Source organism: Rana temporaria, chromosome 12 (assembly GCF_905171775.1).
Source record: "Rana temporaria chromosome 12, aRanTem1.1, whole genome shotgun sequence".
NCBI classification, from domain to species: Eukaryota; Metazoa; Chordata; class Amphibia; order Anura; family Ranidae; genus Rana; species Rana temporaria.
In genome coordinates, this window is record NC_053500.1 from 127,418,917 (window position 1) to 127,441,686 (window position 22,770).

General features: G+C 45.3%; 1 protein-coding gene across 2 annotated transcripts in view; it reads right to left on the bottom strand.

Moving 5' to 3' along the window:
- Positions 1-6,712: 6,712 nt before the first annotated feature.
- CPNE1 (copine 1) overlaps positions 6,713-22,770 on the bottom strand; it is a 47,570-nt gene continuing 31,512 nt past the window's right edge. Inside the window, exons 8-16 of one of the 2 annotated variants that reach the window (XM_040330617.1) lie at positions 22,195-22,293; positions 19,935-20,021; positions 18,047-18,106; positions 16,297-16,430; positions 14,760-14,814; positions 13,324-13,375; positions 11,306-11,439; positions 9,234-9,470; positions 6,713-7,889 (exon numbers count right to left, since the gene is read on the bottom strand). In XM_040330617.1, coding sequence (XP_040186551.1) covers positions 7,773-7,889; positions 9,234-9,470; positions 11,306-11,439; positions 13,324-13,375; positions 14,760-14,814; positions 16,297-16,430; positions 18,047-18,106; positions 19,935-20,021; positions 22,195-22,293 — 975 coding nt within the window. In that variant the 3' untranslated portion in view covers positions 6,713-7,772. Of the gene's footprint in view, positions 7,890-9,233; positions 9,471-11,305; positions 11,440-13,323; positions 13,376-14,759; positions 14,815-16,296; positions 16,431-18,046; positions 18,107-19,934; positions 20,022-22,194; positions 22,294-22,338; positions 22,435-22,770 lie in introns of both variants that reach the window. The other variant, XM_040330616.1, reaches the window with a different exon arrangement.

Genomic DNA, 22,770 nt, shown 5'->3' on the forward strand with positions numbered 1-22,770 from the left:
CTGTGGAGATGGAAAACGGGTGTATGGATATGGTGTTTCCCAGATGTTAAAAAGAAAAAGGGGAATTAAACACCATATTGTAGATGCCATCACACGGTCTTTTGTGCTTTTGTACTGTTCTAATTAAAATATTTATATTTTTTTAAATCTGGTGCCTACAAAGTCCACTTTCTCTTAGTCTCAGACTTCACGGTCTTTTTCTACATATCTACATTATCAAGGATGTGGCACCTTTATACTAAGGGGTGTTTGATTACCAAAGTGAATACCTTGCGCTGGTTCCCAGGCTTGTTCTCTGCAGGTTTCCCATAGCAGTGAAAGCAGAAATCCACAAGCAGCTGTATAGAAGAAGAGACAGATGGTCCCTGGGCTTCAGAAATAATGTGTGCATCAGGACAGTGCTGAGATCATGGCTGTGGAAGCTATTCATTGCAATCGGAACTCCAATAATATCGAGCACACTGCCAGCGCGGACAACATCAACGTGAACCTCCAGGGGGAACACACCGACTCACCCTCCGCTAAGGACACTTCAAAAGTTCCGGAGCCCAAGGGGACACCCAAGAAAGTGCAGACGGAGCCAGACGCACCCAAGGTCCATTTAAATGCTGTATGGGAGAGTGTTGCCTTGCTTATTGCCCGCTGGTGCCATCTGGTGGATTCTTTGGAATTGAACCCATGTAAAGCTGATTACCTATCTTTGGAGGTTTTGCTTCTTGCCTTTTGACCTAGCCACAGGTCGAATTATTGAGGTGAGAGGCCACCCTTTACTCTTGGTGGAGGATAACCCTTTCCTGTGGGTCACGGATCTGTTGAAGATTATTGCACTTTTTATCACCATTGATTTTTTGGAGCACCTTATCACTTTGCACTTTATGGACTTTACCAAAATTGATTTATTGATGTATTACTTTATTTAATGTTTTATTTGCGCTGCACTAATTTTCTATTTATTCACTTTGAGATATTTTTTGAGTTATATCTGCAGTGCTGGCTTGCAATTTAGTTTAATTTGCATTTATCTTCCAGCGCTGAATCACTTTTTATTTTGTGTTTGATTACCACCCCAGGGCAATCGTAATTCTAAATATAACTAGTTTCCCTAAAAAGGCTGAAGTCTTTTAATATATATGAACTGTGATTCCTACCACATGTTGTTTTAAGCCTTTTCATTACCTAAGCTGACAGCCAGATGCTAGAGAAGTTAAAAACACTCAGCTCTGCTCCCTGATTTGTTTGACGTGGACGTTCTCTCTCTCTCTCCTCTCACATCCCTCCTGGCGTCAGCCCCGTCCGCCTCTCTTTCCGATCTGATAGCTACAGGCAGTCAGTGCTACAGTCAGTGGGCGGGGCTGACGCCAGGAGGGACGTGAGACGTGAGAGGAGAGAGGCGGGCCGGGCAGTCACATGAGCGCGGCATATACAAACACTAGGAAATTAGTTAACAGCTGTACGGAGCGCTCTCCTAAGAGGGGCGAGGATAGACATCGATTATTACGATGGGTGTATCTATAGATACGCCGCGTAAATTCAAAGCTGCGCCGGCGTATCTTCTTTCTGTATTCAGAAAGCAAGATACGTCGAAATTAGGCTAAGATCCGACTGGCGTAAGTCTCTTACGCCGTCGTATCTTAGGGTGCATATTTACGCTGGGCGCTAGGTGGCACTTCCGTCTTCGTCGTAGACAATGCAAATGACCTAGATACGCCGATTCACAAACGTACGTGCGCCCGGTGGAATTTTTTTACGTCGTTTGCGTAAGGCTTTTCCGGCGTAGCGTTACTCCTGCTTCTATGAGGCGTTCGCAAAGTTAAGTATGGACGTGGTTCTCGCGTCGAATTTAATTTTTTTTACGCCGTTTGCGTAAGTCGTTCGCGAATAGGGCTGGACGTAATTTACGTTCACGTCGAAACCAATACGTCCTTGCGGCGTACTTTGGAGCAATGCACACGGACGGCGCATGCGCCGTTCGTAAAAAACGTCAATCACGTCGGGTCATCACACATTAACATAAAACACGCCCCCCTCATCCTCATTTGAATTAGGCGCGCTTACGCCGCCCCCATTTACGCTACGCCGCGGTAACTTAGGAGGCAAGTGCTTTGTGAATACAGCACTTGCCTCTCTGATTTACGGCGGTGTAGCGTAAATACGATACGCTACGCCGCCATAACAATGCGCCAGCCCATAGACTTTAATAGAAGTTGCCTCCAAGTTCAGATCCTCATCTTAAATTGATGCGATTTGGAGCCGACATTACAGATGGATTACCAGTACATTCCCTGAAGTTGCATCAGGTCACACTGAAGTCGCATGGCCAAGTAGCATTGTAAGTAACACGACTTTCAGGTTGCGGCAGTGTGAACTAAGCCTAAATGTTCACTTACTGCTTTGTAGACAAAAATCCACAGAAGACCACTGTAAATAATTTGCATACATTTTATTTCAGAACTTCTATAAAAAAAAAAAAAAATGAACAAAAGTCTACAAAATGACAGAAAATGCTGCATTGAACAATAACATGTAGGTAATAATTGTCAGGTTAATAGTCACACAAGATTGGATTATGCCAATCTTCATTTATCATATTATCAAACTACAACTAGATGAATACATCTGACCCCACTGGAATAACATGACCTGACACCAGATCCATAGGATTGTATAGTTCAGCAATGAATGGCAATATTAAAAAGGGACTGTTCACCAAAACCAGCATGGGTGGATGCGGCATCTCTGGTCTCCAGCAAGATCTTTTCTGGTGAGTGTAATTTATATTATCAGACACCTTCCTCCTGCAATGCCTGGGGAAAATAAGAAAGAGCAAAGAGTAGAACAACCAACAACCAATCAAAATCCATATTTTACGGGCCTGACCTCAGCAAAGTGAGTTCTGATTGGCTACCGTGAGTTCTTGCACTTAGCATTCAGTGCTTTGCGTCTTATGTGGTTTATTAAATACATCCGTGAATGTAGGATGCGGGATTTCAATTACAGAAATACCACCGACAATGTCTTGGAAAGATCCATTAGGCTGGTGGGTGGTTTAACGTTCTAGCACCCAACCCCCCCCCCCCCCCCCCCAAAAAAAAAAAAAAAGTATTATTTTCGGGTGAATTTACCTTTTAAAGTTACAAAAAAGAATGATAATGACCCGTGAAAGTAGAAGCTGAAACGTTTGCAAGATATAACGAAATATTACAAAATAGATATTTTTGGCAAAAGAAAAAAAAAAAAAAAAACATACAAAAATAGACTTTGACAATTACATTGCACAGCATGGAACGATTGGCACACTTTGACGCCGTCACCTCACCCGTCCCATAAACTTAGGGCCCTTTCACTTGATCCTTGGTGGATTTTCAATACATATCCATAGACAATCCAGCCTGGTGCAATACGAGGAGAGCCAACAAATCACCTGACCCGTCCCGGGTCAGGTGATGTGTTGGCTCTCCTCGTATTGCACCAGGCTGGATTGTCTATGGCTATGTATTGAAAATTCACCAAGGATCAAGTGTCATTGTCATCACCTCCGATGGATCCAAACAATATAGAAAGTGAGGAACGGAAAGTTTAGCTCACAGCGATGTCCTGGGAGTCACCAGGACAGGAAGTCACGGAAAATCTCTAAAATAGGATTTTTTTTGTCCTCACCGTAAAATCCTTTTCTCTGTCGTCCATGGACGGACACAGCCTTCACAAGTCTTGACATATGGGTTATGTTCCTGTTCATAGGAGAGGTCCTCGAGGTCCTATGAACAGGAACATAACCCATATGTCAAGACTTGTGAAGGCTGTGTCCGTCCATGGACGAAAAGAGAAATAAAAAACTTTTCAACTTGAACCAAAAACAAGATGTAGGCTCCATTCACATTAGCGTGTCTCCATAGTCGTACAATTTCAAGCGCGACTTTAATGCAAATTTTGCTGTGACTTTGATCCGACTTTACATTCTCTGGACGCACAAGTGTGAATGGAGCTTTAGCTGAAACTCCACTATTACAGCATTGTAGGCCACAACTATCTGTGTGCAGAGGGCAAAGCAGCATTTGTGTCATGGGGAAAGGCACTGAGCACTGAAGCGTGGCGCGCTGGTTAACCCTGTAAAAGTATAGAGACAGGGAAAGGCACTTCTAAAGGCAAGCAAATGCATAACAATGTGAGCAATCTATAAACTTAGGGCCCTTTCACTGTCCTAGTGATCCGGTCCGGCTGTCAGTTTTTTTTAGGCAGACCTGATCAGACCTTGCAGTCTCCTCTATGAAGCGGCAGATGACCGCTGACACCCGCCACTATCCGATGCAGCCCCCAAAAACCAGGCGGATGGTGGTCCTATTTCCCAGCCGTCTGGAAGTCGGCCCTATCAGCGTCTAATGGGAGCCTTGGCTGTGCCGATCATCCTCCAGAGAGGTTCACGTTAACCACTAGCGAGGAAGCGGAAGCAAAAATCGAAAGTGCTAAAATTAATAAGGGACATAAATGGGTTCATTGACCATCAGCACGGCGATTTTCAGGGCCAAATAGCCCAACAGTTTTAGATTTGATCTGCTTTCTAGTTTTTGCATTTGAACGCTGTTAACAAAAAGCCGATATTGCGAGGTATACGGTAAAAAAAAAAGGTTACCTCCTATGAGTAAATGCGTCAGACATGAGGAAAGCAGTATTAGTCTCTGGTCACACCAGTGCAACTTGATAGTTTCAAATCACATGACAAGTCGCACCCTATTGCTATTGTCTGCAATGGAATCAGGAAAGTCAGTGAGACTCCAACTCCATTGCTGCACTACTTTAAGCAAGCTCAGGCACGACTTGCATAGACATCTGTGCATGAAGTCGCACAGATGTCTTCCAAGTTGCACCTAAATTTGCGCTGACCTGCGACTTTAAAAATCGCACAACTTCACTTGAAGTCACACAATTTCAAAGTCGGATTCAGTGTGACCCGAAGCCTTATAGGCCTCATTCACACGAGGCGGATTCGGTTAGCGGAGTCCGCCAGCTCAGCGGGAGATCTCTACATTGATCTCCGCAGAGCCAGCAGATGACAGGTCCGTCTCTCTGCCCAATGAGCGGGGAGGGGCCTGTCAGAGCGCCGCTGTCTCCTATGGAGAGATCAGATGAAAACGGACAGCGTGATTTATTTTTTTACATCAGATCTCATCCAATTTGATCCGGCAAGATGGATGGCGAATGTCTGATTTTAGCGGATCGGATGGCAGACGGGTGTCAGCGGCGCCGTCTCTCCATAGGAGTCAATGGGTGGCCCCCTCAGATCCACCTGAAAAAACGGACAGGCGGATCCGAGGGGGTTTGCGGTGTGAAAGGGGCCTTAGATTGCAACACATGAAACGGACAGCTTTCATAATTGCTTAGAAAAGAAGATGTGGCTAAAGAAAGGCAATGTAAAGGGCAGTTGTACAAAATGCAAACACAACCAGATTTAGGTTACGATCGATGAAAAATCATGATTACCAATTGACTGCTGTGGGCAACTGTACTTCACTCTCTTTCTTAACAGACTGTGTGATCACATTAATAAACCTATAAGGACTATATTCACGTGAATTATTGTGTTCTCATCGGAATTGGCATGCAGCTTGTGCATTCTGTGCTACTAATCTATTACTAATAACATAAATCCATGCCCCAGCTTAGCTATAAACTCTATATATGCAGCATGCAGGATTTTAATAATAATGTGCAAATTACGGTGCGAGCGCTAAACATATTTTAGTTAAAGTCAGATGTTCAAGACTATTTAGCCCATGATCTCACCGGTGACAAGTCGGCAACGGAACTGTTCAAACCGGTGCAGTGCCGCACCAAATTTGAAAAAGAAAATTCCTGTACTATTTTTACCAATTTCAGGTGCAACTTGTATAGACATCTATGAAAATCGCACAGATGTCGGCCAAGTCACACCGACATGCAGCATTAAAGCGGATGTGCCACGGGAAAAACATATTAAAAGCCAGCAGCTACAAATACTGCAGCTGCTGACTTTTAATATTAGGACACTTACCTGTCCTGGAGTCCAGCGCCAATCGCAGCAGAGGACGAGCGATCGCTCGTCCCTCTGCTGCTCCCCCCGCCATCCACGCTGAGGGAACCAGGAAGTGAAGCGCTGCGGCTTCACTGCCCGGTTCCCTACGGCGCAAAAGCGAGTCGCGCCGCGCCCGCCGATTGGCTCCCGCTGTGTGCTGGGAGCCGAGTGTTCCCAGCACACAACGGGGGGGGGCAATGGGATGTGACGGAATGCCCAAATTTTGCCCGTGAATGCCGGGCCGGAAGTGGGTGCAAATACCTGTCTTTAGACAGGTATCTGCACCCCCCCTCCCCCCTGAAAGGTGTCAAATGTGACACCGGAGGGGGGGAGGGCTCCGATCAGCGGGACTCCACTTTAGGGTGGAGAACCGCTTTAAAATCGTGTAATTTAAGGGGAAGTCGCACAATTTCAAAGTCGGATTTGGTGTGAACGGGGCTAAATCTCGCTGCTATGAGTTTACGCAATTTTCGCTGCACCTTGAAAATCTATATTAAAAAACGCCAATGTTGGATAAAATTCACAAGTTGGCATATAATAATATCTACCGTATTTATCGGCGTATAACACGCACAGGCGTATAACACGCACCCTAACTTTAAGAGGGAAGTTTCAGGAAAATAACTTTCCACAGCCCCCTGAATATAACGCACAGGTACATTTTACCCTCTATTTTCAGGGTAAAAAAGTGAGTGTTATACGCCAATAAATACAGTACTTCTACATACAGAAAAGAAAATACAGATTATATAAAAGGTCAAAATTCCAAAACAGAGCGAGTGGGGAGAGAAGTGATCCTGTCGCTTTGTTCCACACGCCAAATGCACATGTTCATCTTATAGCAAGACTGTAACCAGGCTATAGACATTTATATAGTTCGATAAGCCGTAAAACTTCAAAACTAGCCCTCGCTGCCTTCTGTAGCTGCAGTAACCGGAGTAAAATCTTCAGCAGGGAGTACTTTTATTTTCTTTCAGTAGGTGGTTTTGCTCCCCCCTCCCAGCAGTGATTTGGTAGGCTGCCAGCCTTTTAGAATACATTTGCACGGGTGTTTTTTTACCATGATGCGAATCCCAGAGGCAGGAATCTTCTGATTTCTGCTGCTAGGGTTGACCACTACGAGAGGCTAGTCGTGGCCCCTGAGCCCGTGACATTTTGACGGCAGCCAAAGCAATGTAGCAAGTGGTTTCCAGCGGCTGGACGCATTTTGTTCGCTTCCAGCCACGATTACTGCAGGTTTTGACCAGCTTCTCTTGTTTGGTGAACTTTGCAAATTGATTGCTCCACAGCACCAGCAGCTACAGAGGTCAGTAAGGGCCCATTTTACAGTTTGTTATGAATATGTACAGATTTGAATGTCTATAGTCTGGCCACAGTTCCAATTTAAGGCCAACTTCACAATTCTGTGTTTTCCATATGGTATGGTTGAGGTCTATGGAACATGTGTTTTGCTTAAAACTGCACCATAGATGTGGCAAGCAGGATTGTAATGCTCAACACTTCAACACATATACATGAACATTGCCTTAGCAGTGTGGACCTCGGATTTCAGGAAGGGTGGTTGTCGCTAGGAACAGCTACTGGAAAGGGGGTCTGCTCTGTTGCATTGGAATGAAAAACTGTGTCAAGTCTATTAGAGTGGGATAATAAAAGGAGATCTGTTCATTCTACAGGTCACGTTCCTCTGGTTGTAGCAGCACCACATATGGAGGGGTTGCTCCTTTTTCTAAGTGGTCTTCGGCTTTGGGGGGTTGACTGGTGGTAGTCCCAGCAGCTTGAAATAGGAAACCAGTTGTTTAGGGACCTCGGCAAGCACAGCTTGAGTAAGAGCTTCCCTGGGTGCCTGGAAGATAAAGCAAGAAGTTTTGAGTCAACAGGAAATTTAGAATGGACAGACAACTAGACATTTTCTATGCCCATCTACAAACTCGTGTTGCAGCATGAGGTAGACTTCTTATGCCCATCTACAAACCCATGTTGCAGCAAGAGGTAGACTTCTTATGCCCATCTACAAACCCATGTTGCAGCAAGAGGAGGTAGACTTATATGCCCATCTACATACCCATGTTGCAGCAAGAGGAGGTAGACTTCTTATGCCCATCTACAAACCCATGTTGCAGCAAGAGGAGGTAGACTCCTTATGCCCATCTACAAACCCATGTTGCAGCAAGAGGAGGTAGATTTATATGCCCATCTACAAACCCATGTTGCAGCAAGAGGAGGTAGACTTCTTATGCCCATCTACAAACCCATGTTGCAGCAAGAGGGGGTAGACTCCTTATGCCCATCTACAAACCCATGTTGCAGCAAGAGGAGGTAGACTTCTTATGCCCATCTACAAACCCATGTTGCAGTAAGAGGAGGTAGACTTCTTATGCCCATCTACAAACCCATGTTGCAGTAAGAGGAGGTAGACTTCTTATGCCCATCTACAAACCCATGTTGTAGCAGGAGGAGGAAGACTTCATAGGCAGCAAGAATAGAGCCAGACGTTAGCAAGTGTACCCAACATAGTATCAGCTAAACTTTATTTTTAGTTTTGGATAAGTTAGAGAAGTGGTGACAATTGGTGACCCTTCCCCTCACTTTTTCTCTTGGACACCCAACACGGAGAGGTTAATTCCCAAAGAGACAGAAAATTCATCCTATAAAACAGTTATCCCCACCCTGAGATTTCCATGCACATCCTGTTCCTGTGGCAACAGTAAAAAAGTAAAAAAATTCCTTTCACTTCCTGTCTCAGTGACAACTGTAACCAAGACAAAAAAGTAAGGTGGTGAATCCCCCCAAATGGCTGCACAAACAGCAATTATAACTTGACATCTTTGAAGAACTCAAGATGAGCACTAAAAATGTTGCTTTATGAATTTGTGTTGGAAGCAATGAAATAAAACTGCATCAGTCAATTCACATTATTTTCAGAGATTCTATCTGCACACAAATCACAGTATTCTCAGCCCTCCCTTCTTTACATTACCGACTATACCAGTGAAGACCCTGGCACTCCAGCTGCGATGAAGCTAAAATTCCCATCATGCCTCGCTCTCGGGGAGTCATGCATGTGGCTGCCAACCTTGCAATGCTTTATGGGATTTGTAGTTTCACCACAGCTGGAGTGCCGAGGTTTCCCAACCCTGGACTATACTGTCCTCTCTGAACACAAAATAGAAACCATAGGTCAGCTTACATTCTGAAACTGTCGGAATGGCACAAACTGCACAATATCTCTGGCGGCTGCTTCCCCACTGGCGGCCTTCAGAACTCCATTGTCTCCATCGAGGAATTCCATAGCCTTGAAATCGGCATTTCCTACCCCAATAATGATAATGGACATGGGAAGTTTGGATGCTTGGACAATGGCGTTCCTGGTATCATTCAGGTCTGTGATCTCTCCATCGGTGATAATGAGAAGGACGAAGTATTGCTGAAAAGGGTAAAAAGAGACAACAGGGTGAAGGGGCATTAAAGTAAATCTAAAGTCAAAGGTTTTTAAATGTCTCAGAGTATGGTTGAAACTTTTGTAAGTTTTCTTGGCATCAAGAATAGGATTCTCTTTACTTTATGTCCAGTAGACACAATCGCTCTTCAAAGTGGGGTCATTTTCCTCACAGACCGTGGTCTCCAGAACAAGTGTCTCCATTCGAAGATTTGTCCTGTAAAAGAAGACAGGACTTACCTCTCCTGCTGCCGGTGTCACTGGACTCCACTATAATGCGGCTATATCCTCTGACGTTGATACCAACTTGACACTTTGCTGGAGTGTCGATCCGAGTCCTGCTCTGATTTCCACCCATTACAGTATAAAGCAGAGATGTAGAGGTCAACAGGAAGAACCAGCTTCAGAGAATAGTTTTTCAGTCCAGGCAGCAGAAAAATTAAGTCCTGTCGTCATGGGCGGACTGACCATTCGGGCACCTCGGGTACTGCCCGAGGGCCCCATGGCACTAGGGCCCCCCCCCCATCTGGGTTATCAGCCTCAGTAAAACCAGGGACAGTATGTAAAAATCGTTTTGAAAAAAAAAAATCCCAAGATTATAGCTGCCCCGCCTCTCCAGTACCTTTTGTGTTTGTGCGTGTATAGTGTATGTATGTGTATATTGTGTGTGTGTGTGTATACTGTGTGTGCGCGCGTTTGTGTATACTGTGTGTGCGCGCGTTTGTGTATTCTGTGTGTATACCGTGTGTTCGCGTTTGTGTGTATATATGTGCGCGCGTTTGTGTATACTGTGTGTGTGTGTGTGTGTGTGTGTGTGTGTGTGTGTGTGTGTGTGTGTATGTATGTATGTATGTATGTATGTATGTATGTATGTGTATACTGTGTGTGTGTGTGTATGTATGTATGTATGTATGTATGTGTATACTGTGTGTGTGTGCGCTGTGTGTGTGTATGTATATGTGTATACTGTGTGCGCGCGCGCGCGTTTGTGTATACTGTGTGTGTGCGCGCGCGGGTTGTGTATATGTGTAGAAAACCCCAACTCCTCTCCCGAAGACTCCTGGGCTGTATGACATCATTTGCTGAGGCCTGAAAACCAGGAAGTAACTGAAGAATGTAAAAAATAAATAAAAAATAAAAACTTTAAAACAAGTAAATAGAATATACTTTCCTATCTATTTACTATTTCTAGCATTCTAAGGAATAAAAATAGTCAATGTCGATTGCGAAAGTGAAGTTTCACTTTAAAGGGGTTGGAAAGGTACAATTTTTTTCCTAAATAGCTTCCTTTACCTTAGTGCAGTCCTCCTTCACTTACCTCATCCTTCCATTTTGCTTTTAAATGTCCTTATTTCTTCTGAGAAATCCTCACTTCCTGTTCTTCTGTCTGTAACTCCACACAGTAATGCAAGGCTTTCTCCCTGGTGTGGAGTGTCGTGCTCGCCCCCTCCCTTGGACTACAGGAGAGTCAGGACGCCCACTAACACACAGCTCCTTTCTCTGTCTGCAATGTAGAGAGCATCCTGACTCTCCTGTAGTCCAAGGGAGGGGGCGAGCACGACACTCCACACCAGGGAGAAAGCCTTGCATTACTGTGTGGAGTTACAGACAGAAGAACAGGAAGTGAGGATTTCTCAGAAGAAAGAAGGACATTTAAAAGCAAAATGGAAGGATGAGGTAAGTGAAGGAGGACTGCACTAAGGTAAAGGAAGCTATTTAGGAAAAAAAAAAAAAAAAAAAATGTACCTTTACAACCCCTTTAATTGGCATATGAAGCCGTCATCCTATGAGTGCTTTGTATTTATGTTTCATGGAATACTCACAGATGCCGTCTTCTGTTGTGCTGCAGAGGCTGCAAACCTGGTCACATGATTGATAATGGGGGAGAAGTTTGTTGGCCCGTACAGGCGGACCTGCGGCAGAGCCTGGCGGTATGCATCCACAACGCCTTGTATACCTGCGAAGGAAAGAAATAAGGTAAAACAACTTCCTTAAAGCCCAGCGTCAGCTAATTTACCTTTCCCAATCCTACAAAAAATAAAAATAGCCCCTTCCCGCCGAGCGTACGCACATATGCGTCCTCGGCTTTTGGGGGTTATACCGGGATGATGCCCCCAGCTGCAGGCATCATCTCGGTATCATTTTTTAGAGCCGGCGATTGGCTTTCCAGGGATAAAAGCCGCTCAGTTGTTAACTCGGAGGGGACGCCCCCCCCCCCCTCCCGCTGCCGCTCTTACCGGGCCTTCCGTCCCGCCGGGAGACCCGATCTACGATCCGCCGCCTCCATTCCCTAGCCGAAGACTGGAACGAAGCCGCGAATGGCTTCGATCCAGTCTCTTCCGTGTAAACACAGAAGCGACGTCACTTCCTGTTTACTCGGCTGCCAATGGCACCGGTTTAAAAAAAAAAAAAAAAAAAAAAAAAATACACAGTATTCAGAATCGCCTTTTTCGGCAATCTGAATACTTTGAAGTGCAAAGAAGGGATTGGAGGTCTTTTGGACCAGGGTTCTTCAAACTACGGCCCTACAGTTGTTCAGGAACTACAATTCCCATCATGCCTGGTCATGTCTGTGAATGTCAGTGTGTTACAATGCCTCATGGGATGTGTAGTTCTACAACAGCTGGAGGGCCGTAGTTTGAGGATCCCTGATTTAGACCCTTGATCCCTCCATAAAGAGGGATCGAGAGTAGCGCTGCACTGCTTTTTTTTCAACCTCCATAAAGAGTACCTGTCACCACCTATTACTGTCACAAGGGATGTTTACATTCCTTGGGACAGCAATAAAAGTGATCAATTTTTTTTTTTTTTTTTTTTTAAAAACACAATTTTAAATGATACAAATAAATAAAAAGGAAACATTTTTTTTTAAAGTGCCCCCGTCCCCGCGAGCTCGCGCAGCAAAGAAAACGCATACGGAAGTTGCGCCCGCATATGTAAACGGTGTTCAAATAATACATGTGAGGTATCGCCACGATCGTCAGAGCGAGAGCAATAATTCTAGCTGTAGACCTCCTCTGTAACTCTAACCTGGTAACTGTAAGAAAAGTGCGTACAATTATAAAGCGTGACATGTTTGGTATCTATTTACTCGGCGTGACATCATCTTTCACATTATACAAAAAAATTGGGCGAACTTTACTTTTTCATTTTTTTTATTCATTAAAGTGTCTTTTTCCCAAAAAGTTGCGTTTAAAACACTGCTGCACAAATACCGTGCGACATAAAATATTGCAACAATCGCCAGATTGTATTCTCTAGGTTCTCCGCTAAAAAATATATAATGTTTGGGGGGTCCAAGTAATTTTCTAGAAAAAAATACGGATTTTAACTTGTAAACACCAAAAAGTCAGAAATAGGCTTGGTCATGAAAAGTGTTAATATGGATGCAGGGAAGAGTTGGAGAACCTTAAAGATTTTTTTTATTTTACTGTGGCACATTCAGTCAGGGCCGATCCACCCTATAGGCTCACTATGCAAGCCGCTTAGGGCCCCGCAAAGCTGCGGAGGGCCCCCCAAATTACTAGAGGCCCCACCTGGTGAGAAGTCATTTTCGACCTCTCACACAACTCGCTGGCTGCATGGGAGAAGATGTAAGAAGTCAGCACCCCCCCACTTTTCATGCAAGATGTCATTTCCAACAGCAGAACACCCCCTCCCCCCGCTTCTCAACATTAATGTGACATGTCATTTTCGGCAGCCCCCCTACTTCTCAACTGTAATGTGACATGTCATTTTGCTTAGGGCCCCAGGGAGGTCAGGATCGGCACTGCATTCAGTCAATATGAAAAAGGGTCTATGGGCAATTCAATAGGTTATTGGGTCTTCGGTGACATCTTACCTGGACAGTATGGATTAGCTGGGTTGAAGTTTAAAGCAAATTCATGAGAGACCTGCAAGTACAATACATAGGAGGTTAGGCCTGGAGAGACTCTGGGGAAGGAGTAAAAGGCTTTAATTTGTTCAAAACGGCTTCTCTTCCCATGCAAGTCAAAATGAATAGAAAAGCAGCTTAACAAAGGAAGCCAGCTGCAAGTCAAATGCACCCGAAAAATTCTGAATGATTTCAGAAACGTAAATTGATGAAATAGAAAACAAACTGCATAGACCTATTGAAACAAACACAAAGCTCACTGACACAAATCGTATACTTTTTTTTTTAATTCAGCTTATTAAAAGGGGTTGTAAAGGTTTTTTTATTTTCTAAATAGGTTCCTTTAAGCTAGTGCAGTGTTGGTTCACTTACCTTTTCCTTCGATTTCCCTTCTAAATGTTTTTTTTCTTTGTCTGAATTTCTCACTTCCTGTTCCCCCTCAGTAAGCTTGCCCCCATCATCCGAGCCGTTCTGGCTGGGGGTTAGTCAGCGTGTTCGCCCTCTCCTGCAGAGATGTAGCCCCAAGGGAGGGGGCGAGCACGCTGACTAACCCCCAGCAAGAACAGCTACTGTTATACAACTGTTACTCACTGGCAGGGATGGACTGGCCATTGGGACTACAGGAAGCTTCCCGGTGGGCCGGATTCAGTGACAGCGGACCGCTGCCACCCTCCGCTCCCCTATCTCTCCCTTCCCGCAGCGTTCACCTCCTCTCCCTGCCCACAGCGCTCACCTGGGGGGAACAAAGAAGCAGGGTAAGGACCAGAGGAGCCGACAGACAGCTGACTCAACAGCTATGGCCTGGGGGTTTCTCACTTCTGCCTAATCTTGTCCCATAAGGGGGGGCCCCAAACTGATTCTTTGCCCCGGTTGAAATATTGTCTAGCTTCCCCACTGGTACTGCCTATAAGAATACCAGTACCAGCCGTTCTACTCTAATAAAGTAAAACGGCTAGTGGCTAGTGAAGGGAGAAGGGGAGGCTTTGGTGGTCGGGGGGTGCAGGAGTTGTCTGGCCGATGTGGGAGAGACCTGTCAAAGTGGGCCAGTCTGGATGAAGTCCAGGGCCAAATTTTTGTCCCAGTCCAGCCCTGCTCACTGGTAAGGATGAGCTCCAGCGTGTTCGCATAGTACACGTGCAGACCCCGCCAGGAAGTGAGCACGGCGCTGTGCTAATCACAGCCAGGGAGACATTTCCCGATGCTCGGCTGCAGAGATCGGGAAATGTCGCCCTGGCTGTGATTAGCGCCGTGCAGACTTCGTGGCGGGCTCTGCACGTGTACTATGCAAACACACTGGAGCTCTTCCTTACTCACTGGTTTGGGCAATGACAACAAACAAGGGTTACCCAGTATGTGTTCTGACTTTTTATACATTATTTTATTTTTACCTAGTTCCATCTTACCTGCCAGTTTGGAGGAACCTGAGCACCAAATCCAAATGCTGGAAACTGTTTGTCCCTGAAAAAAATAAATGCATCCAAAAACTTTTATAAATCTCCAGACATGTGAACGGTTAGCTTTGATTGTTCTCAATTGCAAAATATGAAAAATTTGAAGCAGTTAGGCTATCCATTTAGAGTTGGATAATGCAGGAGAAGGAGACCAAGGGGGTAAAATGTCTCCCAAGCTCTCCTGTTGTGCAGTACCCTAAAAACGCCATAAAAAAAAAAGTGATATTTTAGTTATTTATGGAGATTGATGGAGTGCCTGGTTTCTTACGTGGCTTGTATATTCTCCAACAGCGAGATCTCTATTACATACAGCTATTTTTTTTTCCACTTGAGAGTTTTGGGTGTTCCCACCTCTCTGTGTTTCAGCTCCTCCAGTTATAGTCTTCATAATGGTAAATAAATTAAAATACATTAGGGATTTTGGGAGCCATAAATAATGTGCACAGCTGCTACCGTGTTTCCCCGAAAGTAAGCCCTACCCCTAAAGTAAGCCCTAGTGTGTTTTTTGTGGACAAAATATAAGACCCAGTCTTACTTTCGGGGAAACACGGTATGCATACACTGAGATGTCATCAATTCTAAGAAACAGAACAAACCATCAAAAGCGTTTACCTCCCCAGCATCTACCAAAAAAACTATTTATTAGCTTTGGGTGGACTGATCCTTTAACTGGAGTACATGTACCTTAACACGTTGCCTTGTGCGGTGATGGCTCGCTTTTAATATATTAGCCATCCTTGCTTCTTAAATTGGTTCTAAAGGCTCAAGTTTTTTTTACCTTCGTGCTTTCTATGCATGAAAGTGAAAAAAAAAAAAAAAAAAAACCCCAGCAGCCCAATACTAACCTGAGCCCCATCACTGTGTACAAGAGCCTTGGATCTACAGGGACTCTCCCTACTCTTTGGCAATTGGCTCTCACTGCTGTCCATCACAGCTAGTGGGCCAATGAGAAAAGAGGGGCGGGGTCGAGCCTCTGTAGACACACAGAGCAGCTCCTTTGGGAACGAGCCTGCCTGGGTGACCCCCACAGCAAGCTGCTTGCTCTAGGGCACAAGTGTCAAACACAAGGCCCGCGGGCCGAATTAGGCCCTCCAGGCCACTTCATGTGGCCCTCGCACCTCTCCTGCTGCTGCAGGAGAGCTCCAGCCCTCCTCTGTCCTCCTCCAGACCCTTACTTTCTGCTTTCAAGCAATGCATCCAGCTTCTTCCCAGCAGCAGCATAAGGAAAGGGGGTGCACTGTGATGTAAGGGAGAGTGGGGGACTCAACTTCTGATGGTGGGGTGGCTCTTGACATCTAATCTATGGGGAGGGGATGCGTTAGACATCCAATCTTACAGATACATCCGCCCCTTTTGAGGGCAATCATAATGTTGATGCAGCCCACGATGAAGTGGAGTTTGACACCCCTGCTCTAGGGGCACTCGGCAGATGAGAGGGGCCAGGAAGCTTTAATATCTCTTAAGAAGTAAATCCTCACAACAGACTTACGCGTCGTAATCCTGGACCACGTTCCCCACACACCAGATCGCGGTCAAGTACTCATTCACTCCATTTGGGCTAATGAAATGGAGCGAGTCGGGCGATTTGGGATCCCCATTTGAACCAGTGAAATCGATACCAACCTGAAACGATCAGATAGGATGCATTACACATTACTGTTCTTTACATAATTATACAATGCCTGCACAGAAGGGGTTTCATCATGTATATCACCGTTTAGTTCTAGCTAAAGCAATTTGTCATATTCATAAAGACAAATTTTGATGTATTTACATTTGTCTTTCTGTTTCTTAAGCCAGCAAGGTTGCTAAATAGCAAATGATCTCATCTATTAATCCAGGCACCTGGAATCACTTGATGTCAGAGCCCATCTTGGCAAGATCACTGAGCGTAATAAGAAGTCAGGCTGAGAGCGTCAACTCAATCAATGCATCATGACTGGCAAAGGAAGCAGAAAAGTAAAAAAAAAAAAAAAAAAGAAGATTCTCCTGAACCCGACAAGCACAAATATGACATGACAAAATGATGACAGTTCCTACTTTGTATAATATTTCCACATGTATGACAGTTAGAGACATATGAACCCCTATTAGTTATTCTGAAACTGCCCTGGGGTCTAGTTGCAAACAGCACTAGTGGAGTTGAAAGCCCCCCCCCCTTTTTTTTAGGCAAAAAATCTCTACCCTCCCATTCATCCCCCAATACCAACATTTTGTGGTGCCATCCCTCTGTGAGAAGACCCCACTGCTGGACAGGCAAAAGTAGATGATCATAACATTCAGGTATGCACACGGACACCCAAACAAGGATCCTTCTACTCTGAAGTGAAGATGACAGAAGACACGGGACCCAACATGTCATGTGTCCACAGATTAAATGTTTACATTTAGGATTTTAGAGCTGAAATTTTATCTAACTCAAGGTTGAGGGTGATTAATTCGAGGAGGAGGAGGGGGATCAGCTTTAAGTCAAAGAGATTTTTGTCCCATCAAGGACATGTTATTTAGTACAATAATTGCATTGCAAGAAAAATAGCAACTTTTTATATAGAGTACAGATATACTCGATGCCCCCGATGACGTCAGTTATGACTAAACGCGTTTGGCGGCGCTAAGGTACGTGATGTCGCCACGTATGTTTGAACTGTTTGGGATGCTTGCAATATTGCTCTGGAACGCTATATATTGGTGGAGACATCACGGGAGTCCAGCCAAGCAACACAGGTTCTTAGCACCTCATGACAGATTACTTACAGGCTGGCTAGACCAGGGATCAACCAACTACGGCCTTCCATCGGTTGTACAACTACACATACAATGAGGCATTGTAAAACTCTGACATTCACAGACATGACTAGGCATGATGGGAATTGTAGTTCCTGAACAACTGGAGGGCCGTACTCTAAAAGGGTCCCCTCGTTGTGGTAAGAGTCCATTCCCTAAAGCGGTGACGATTCACGCGGTGACCATGGGATTCATCTCCATAAGATATGTTCCAAAACACAGTGGTGTTATATTAATGGATTGGGACTGTCGCTTTTATTGTACATACACAAAGTGGACTTTGATTCATTTACTTTCATGTTTTTTGGTTTTCACTATTGCACCAAGTTTGTATCCTTTTCATATTTTCATTATCAGTGCAGCAAATAATTTTTACATATATATTAAATCACATATACAAGTACATATTTACACACAAACCCTTAACAATTGTAAATTGCTATGCAATTACTTACAGTAAAGTTGATTTGGCAGCCACCCATCACATAGTCCAGGAATGAATACTCCACATCTATCTAGATAGAGAATGACCATCGGTAGACATTAATATATGGCAATTACTCCAACAAGTATACAATAAAAAAGGTTTTTGAAAGATCTGTTGGTCAATTTACTGCTTGCCACAGATGGACATGTATCCATAGAGTAACTTCAATCTAATATTACACCCACGGACTTGATTGTCCCTCCGAGATATTGCTGGTCACTAGTAGCCACCACAGACTAGCTAGTCCCTTAGTGATAGTACTGGTCCCTAGCAGCACCCAGAGACAAGCCTGTTGCTCAGGGATGTTTTTGGTCCCTAGTAGCACCCAGAGACAAGCCTGTTGCTCAGGGATGTTTTTGTTCCCTAGCAGCACCCAGAGACAAGCCTGTTGCTCAGGGATGTTTTTGGTCCCTAGTAGAACCCAGAGACAAGCCTGTTCCTCAGGGATGTTTTTGGTCCCTAGTAGAACCCAGAGACAAGCCTGTTCCTCAGGGATGTTTTTGGTCCCTAGTAGAACCCAGAGACAAGCCTGTTGCTTAGGGATGTTTTTGGTCCCTAGTAGAACCCAGAGACAAGCCTGTTCCTCAGGGATGTTTTTGGTCCCTAGTAGCACCCAGAGACAAGCCTGTTCCTCAGGGATGTTTTTGGTGCCTAGTAGCACCCAGAGACAAGCCTGTTGCTTAGGGATGTTTTTGGTGCCTAGTAGCACCCAGAGACAAGCCTGTTGCTCAGGGATGTTTTTGGTCCCTAGTAGCACCCAGAGACAAGCCTGTTGCTCAGGGATGTTTTTGGTCCCTAGTAGAACCCAGAGACTAGCTTGTTCCTCAGTAAAATTGCTGGTCCATAGTAACCTGACAAAAGGGCAGAATCCTAATCAGATTTGCACTTACACAAAGCCAAAATGTGTTGATAGACTCTATAAGGCCAGTAGCAATATGCCAGGATCGGGCGATTCCATAAAAGAAGCATCACTACACAGTATGGTTAATTTGGCCACAGATAGGCCAACACATCCACCCTGGTTAACTTTTTTTTTTTACCTTCCCTACTCTGTTGGGTTGCCACCTCATCCTTTCAAACCTGAACACATATGAATTACACTGTGGCTGGTTAAGGTGGCAATTTGTCATGGATATGCAATAGTCTGGCAGCTTACCTGTTCCCATCTGTCCATTAGAGGCCTGACTCTGTTCTGGTTACCTTCTTATTCCCTCTCCTTCCTGTATGGCCCCACCCAAGTTCCTGTCTGCAGTGTGCTACGATTACCTTCCTGTGTACCGTTTTTGCTCGTGCCTGACTTCTGCTGTTTGCCTGTGCCCTTGACCTTTTGCCTGTCCCTCTGTTACCCTAGTCTGCCTGTTGCCCTGACCTCGGCTTACCCATCACTACCGTTTGTCCTGCCTGCTGCTTCCCCTCTCTCTCTGCGGAGCGTTACCTAGGGGGTCCCAGGGGTCGCAACCTGGATCCAGTTGCGGCGAAGGCCATCCTCACCACTAGAGGCTCTGGTGAACACAAAGCTGGGTCTTAGACTCTGCGCCCTGGGAGATCTTGGGTTCACGCTTCCTCTTTGATCGCAGCAGTCGGCTATAGGGTTCACTACCCTGTGGTGCATCCCTGACCCCCACGGGGTGCACTTGTCACCTGACCACAGGTGACCTGACACAATTAGGCTCAATTGGTGCCTTATCTGCATTAAATTAGCCTCAGAATCTGTGTAATTCATATATGTGTTCGGGTTTAAAGGGATGAAGTGGAAAACCTACTTTATTCAAAATAAAAATTCTGTCTGGAGATGAACTTAAAATACATTTCATGAGACAAAATATTTATAGAGAAGTGAAAAAAAGAAAACTTACTTTACAAGACTTGACTCGAACAGTCCCAGAATTTTTGTAGCTCTTCTTCTTCTGCTTTTTTTGGGGATTAATACATTCAAATTCCACCTACACAAAAATCACATTTCACAGACATTTGACATTAAATATTAACCAAGTATTGCCGTCTGGTGTAGGCATCTCAGTAAGTTCACTTTAACTGGTGCCCAACTATAACCAACCCCATCCATAGCGATTAAACAGCAGAAACAATTTTGAGAGACGCAGGTTTTTCCAAACACACATGCAACGAGAGCAGTGATTAGCCATCGTGATGCACCCAAGGCCGGATTTATACTCTGTCTAACCCCCCCCCCCCCCCCCCAGACCAGTTTTATTGTGCTGCCTTTCTCCTAGCCTGATTGGCAAGGCTAGGGATGGAAAAGATGAAAGATAGTTGAGAGAAGCCGATTTACATCAGTGGGCAAGACCATTTTAATCATCAAGGAATGCTTAAAATTTTAGGTCTCAAGTAATCCTTGCTAAAAAATATACTGTATCTACAGCTTACTGTATATTAGCATGATCAGCAAGTTGCAGATAGAATGTGAAATAATGTGGCGTACTAAACATATTCGAGAACCAGAGAATACACCTAATACCTGCCACCTACGTGACAAATCATGAAATTAAAGATTCATTAGTGGCCGGAAACGAAATGCACACACTGGAAACTGTAGCATCCCTTTATATTGGTGGTCAGTGGGACGAGGGGCCGACAATACCGTGGTCAGTGGGAGGAGGGGCCCACAATACCGTGGTCAGTGGGAGGAGGGGCCCACAATACAGTGGGAGGAGGGGCCCACAATACCTTGGTCAGTGGGAGGAGGGGCCCACAATACCTTGGTCAGTGGGAGGAGGGGCCCACAATACCTTGGTCAGTGGGAGAAGTAGCCCCTTACTTTGGTGGTCAGTGGAACAAGGGCCCTCTTTATCTTGGTGGTCATTGAAACAAGGGCCCTCTTTATCTTGGTGGTCAGTGGGAGAAGAGTCCTCCTTACATTAGCAAACAATGGGACATGGGCTCAGTTTATATTGATGGTCTGTGGCAGAAGGGTCCACTTTACATTGGGAGAAAGGTTCATTGTATGTTGGTCCATTGTATGTTGGTCATCGTTGGGTCCACTTTACAGGTGTTTAGTAATAAGAGCTTATGAATTTTTTTTTTTTTTAAAGTGTATTTTGTGCGTGTACTCGAGAGAGGAGCCAGACTGCAGGAGTTGGGAGTAGGCAGACCTCCCCCAGAGGCAATCTGCCACCTTTCTTCATGCTCCGGGTGGCAATGGCGGGTGTGTGAGGGGGTCCTCCCACACAGCCCGCCCTACCTGCTCTGCTTTGAAGCCCAACGGGGCTGAGGGACTCCCTATAAGGGAGTGAGAGGATCTGCCCGCTCAACCAGCCCCGTTAGTCCTTCGCCTCTCTTTTTAGAGACCGCGTGGTCAAAGTGCGTGCATGTTAACCCAATTTTGAGGGCGTGTAAGTGTGGTGGTTTTTGTGGGAGGGGGGTGGGCATACTAAGCGCAGGCTTACCTCGCATAGCACACCCACCGGGAGCCGGGCTGAGACCACCAAACTCAATTCACATGTAGCTGAGACCGGGATCCGAACCCCTAGCTGCAGAGGTGAATGGCTTGTCAGCGCAGTGCCAATCGCGTTGAGCCACCGCAGCTAAGAGCTTATGAATTACCACCTGTTACATAGGTGACCAGTGGAAACAAAAATGCTGACTTACATTGGTGGTCAGTGTGAAGACTGTCCCCATACAGACAGCTAAGAAGATTATTGGCGTTAGTGGTTACTTACCTAGGAGACAGGAGGAGAGGCTTTACTAGTCCTGCTTGCTCTGCCAACTGACATTGCTGCTGAATCTATGCAGGAACCCTTCAGGGGAGATCAATCTGACAAGACTTACTGCTTAAGAAACTCCAATCAATTATTGTATTAAAACGGCTGACCAACAAGTAAACAAGAGTGAGGCAAACCGTCTCTTCATTCTGCTGGCAGTTTTGTTCTAGGTGTATGGACCCCGTTAGCAACATAATGTTCAAGTGGCCGTGGGCTTTTTTTGGGCGGCCCGGACTCCCTAGGCCACGGCCCGGACTCCCTAGGCCACGGCCCGGACTCCCTAGGCCACGACCCATGTTGGTTATGCATTAATCCAGCCCTGGATGCATCCATAGCAGAGTAAAAGAAAAGTAGCAAAGTTATTTGATTGTGAATAAAAACATTAAAGAGAGCTCACCGGAGAACCTCCTCCTGCTTTCTGCAGCTGAGACAAGTTAGTCTCAAATATCCCTATCAAGTCATGTGAGCCATCGCTATCATAATCTGTACAGTGAACCTAGAGAAAGAGAGGCACGCAGTGAGAAGAGGTTATAGGGCTCACCGGCTGCTCCTGAGCTCCCAGCAGCTTGGAAGTCACGCACTCGAATTCTCCTATGAGATCGCAGCTGGAGCTGTCATCGTGATCGCTAACTGAGACCTAACGTTGAAACAGATACAGAAGCCCAGACAAAGTTTTTGATTACATTCTAGAATTTTAAAAAAACGAACCACCAGAATGGCCATTTACGGTCACAGCTGAAGCTCAATCCAGTGCTGGAGGCTGCAACTGCCCTGACTACCGGATGAGGCGCTAGTTCCAAGGCAGGCGTCACACTTGTGCATGAGGTTGTATACTGCCCTGCCCTGGAATCAGCCCAGCTTCAACAAGTCAGGCCAGGGCAGCCTCCAGAATTGGATGGAGGCAGACGCTGTGATAACTGTCCCAACAGATTCTCACATTTAAAGTTGGTCATTTATCAATCAGTTTGATGCA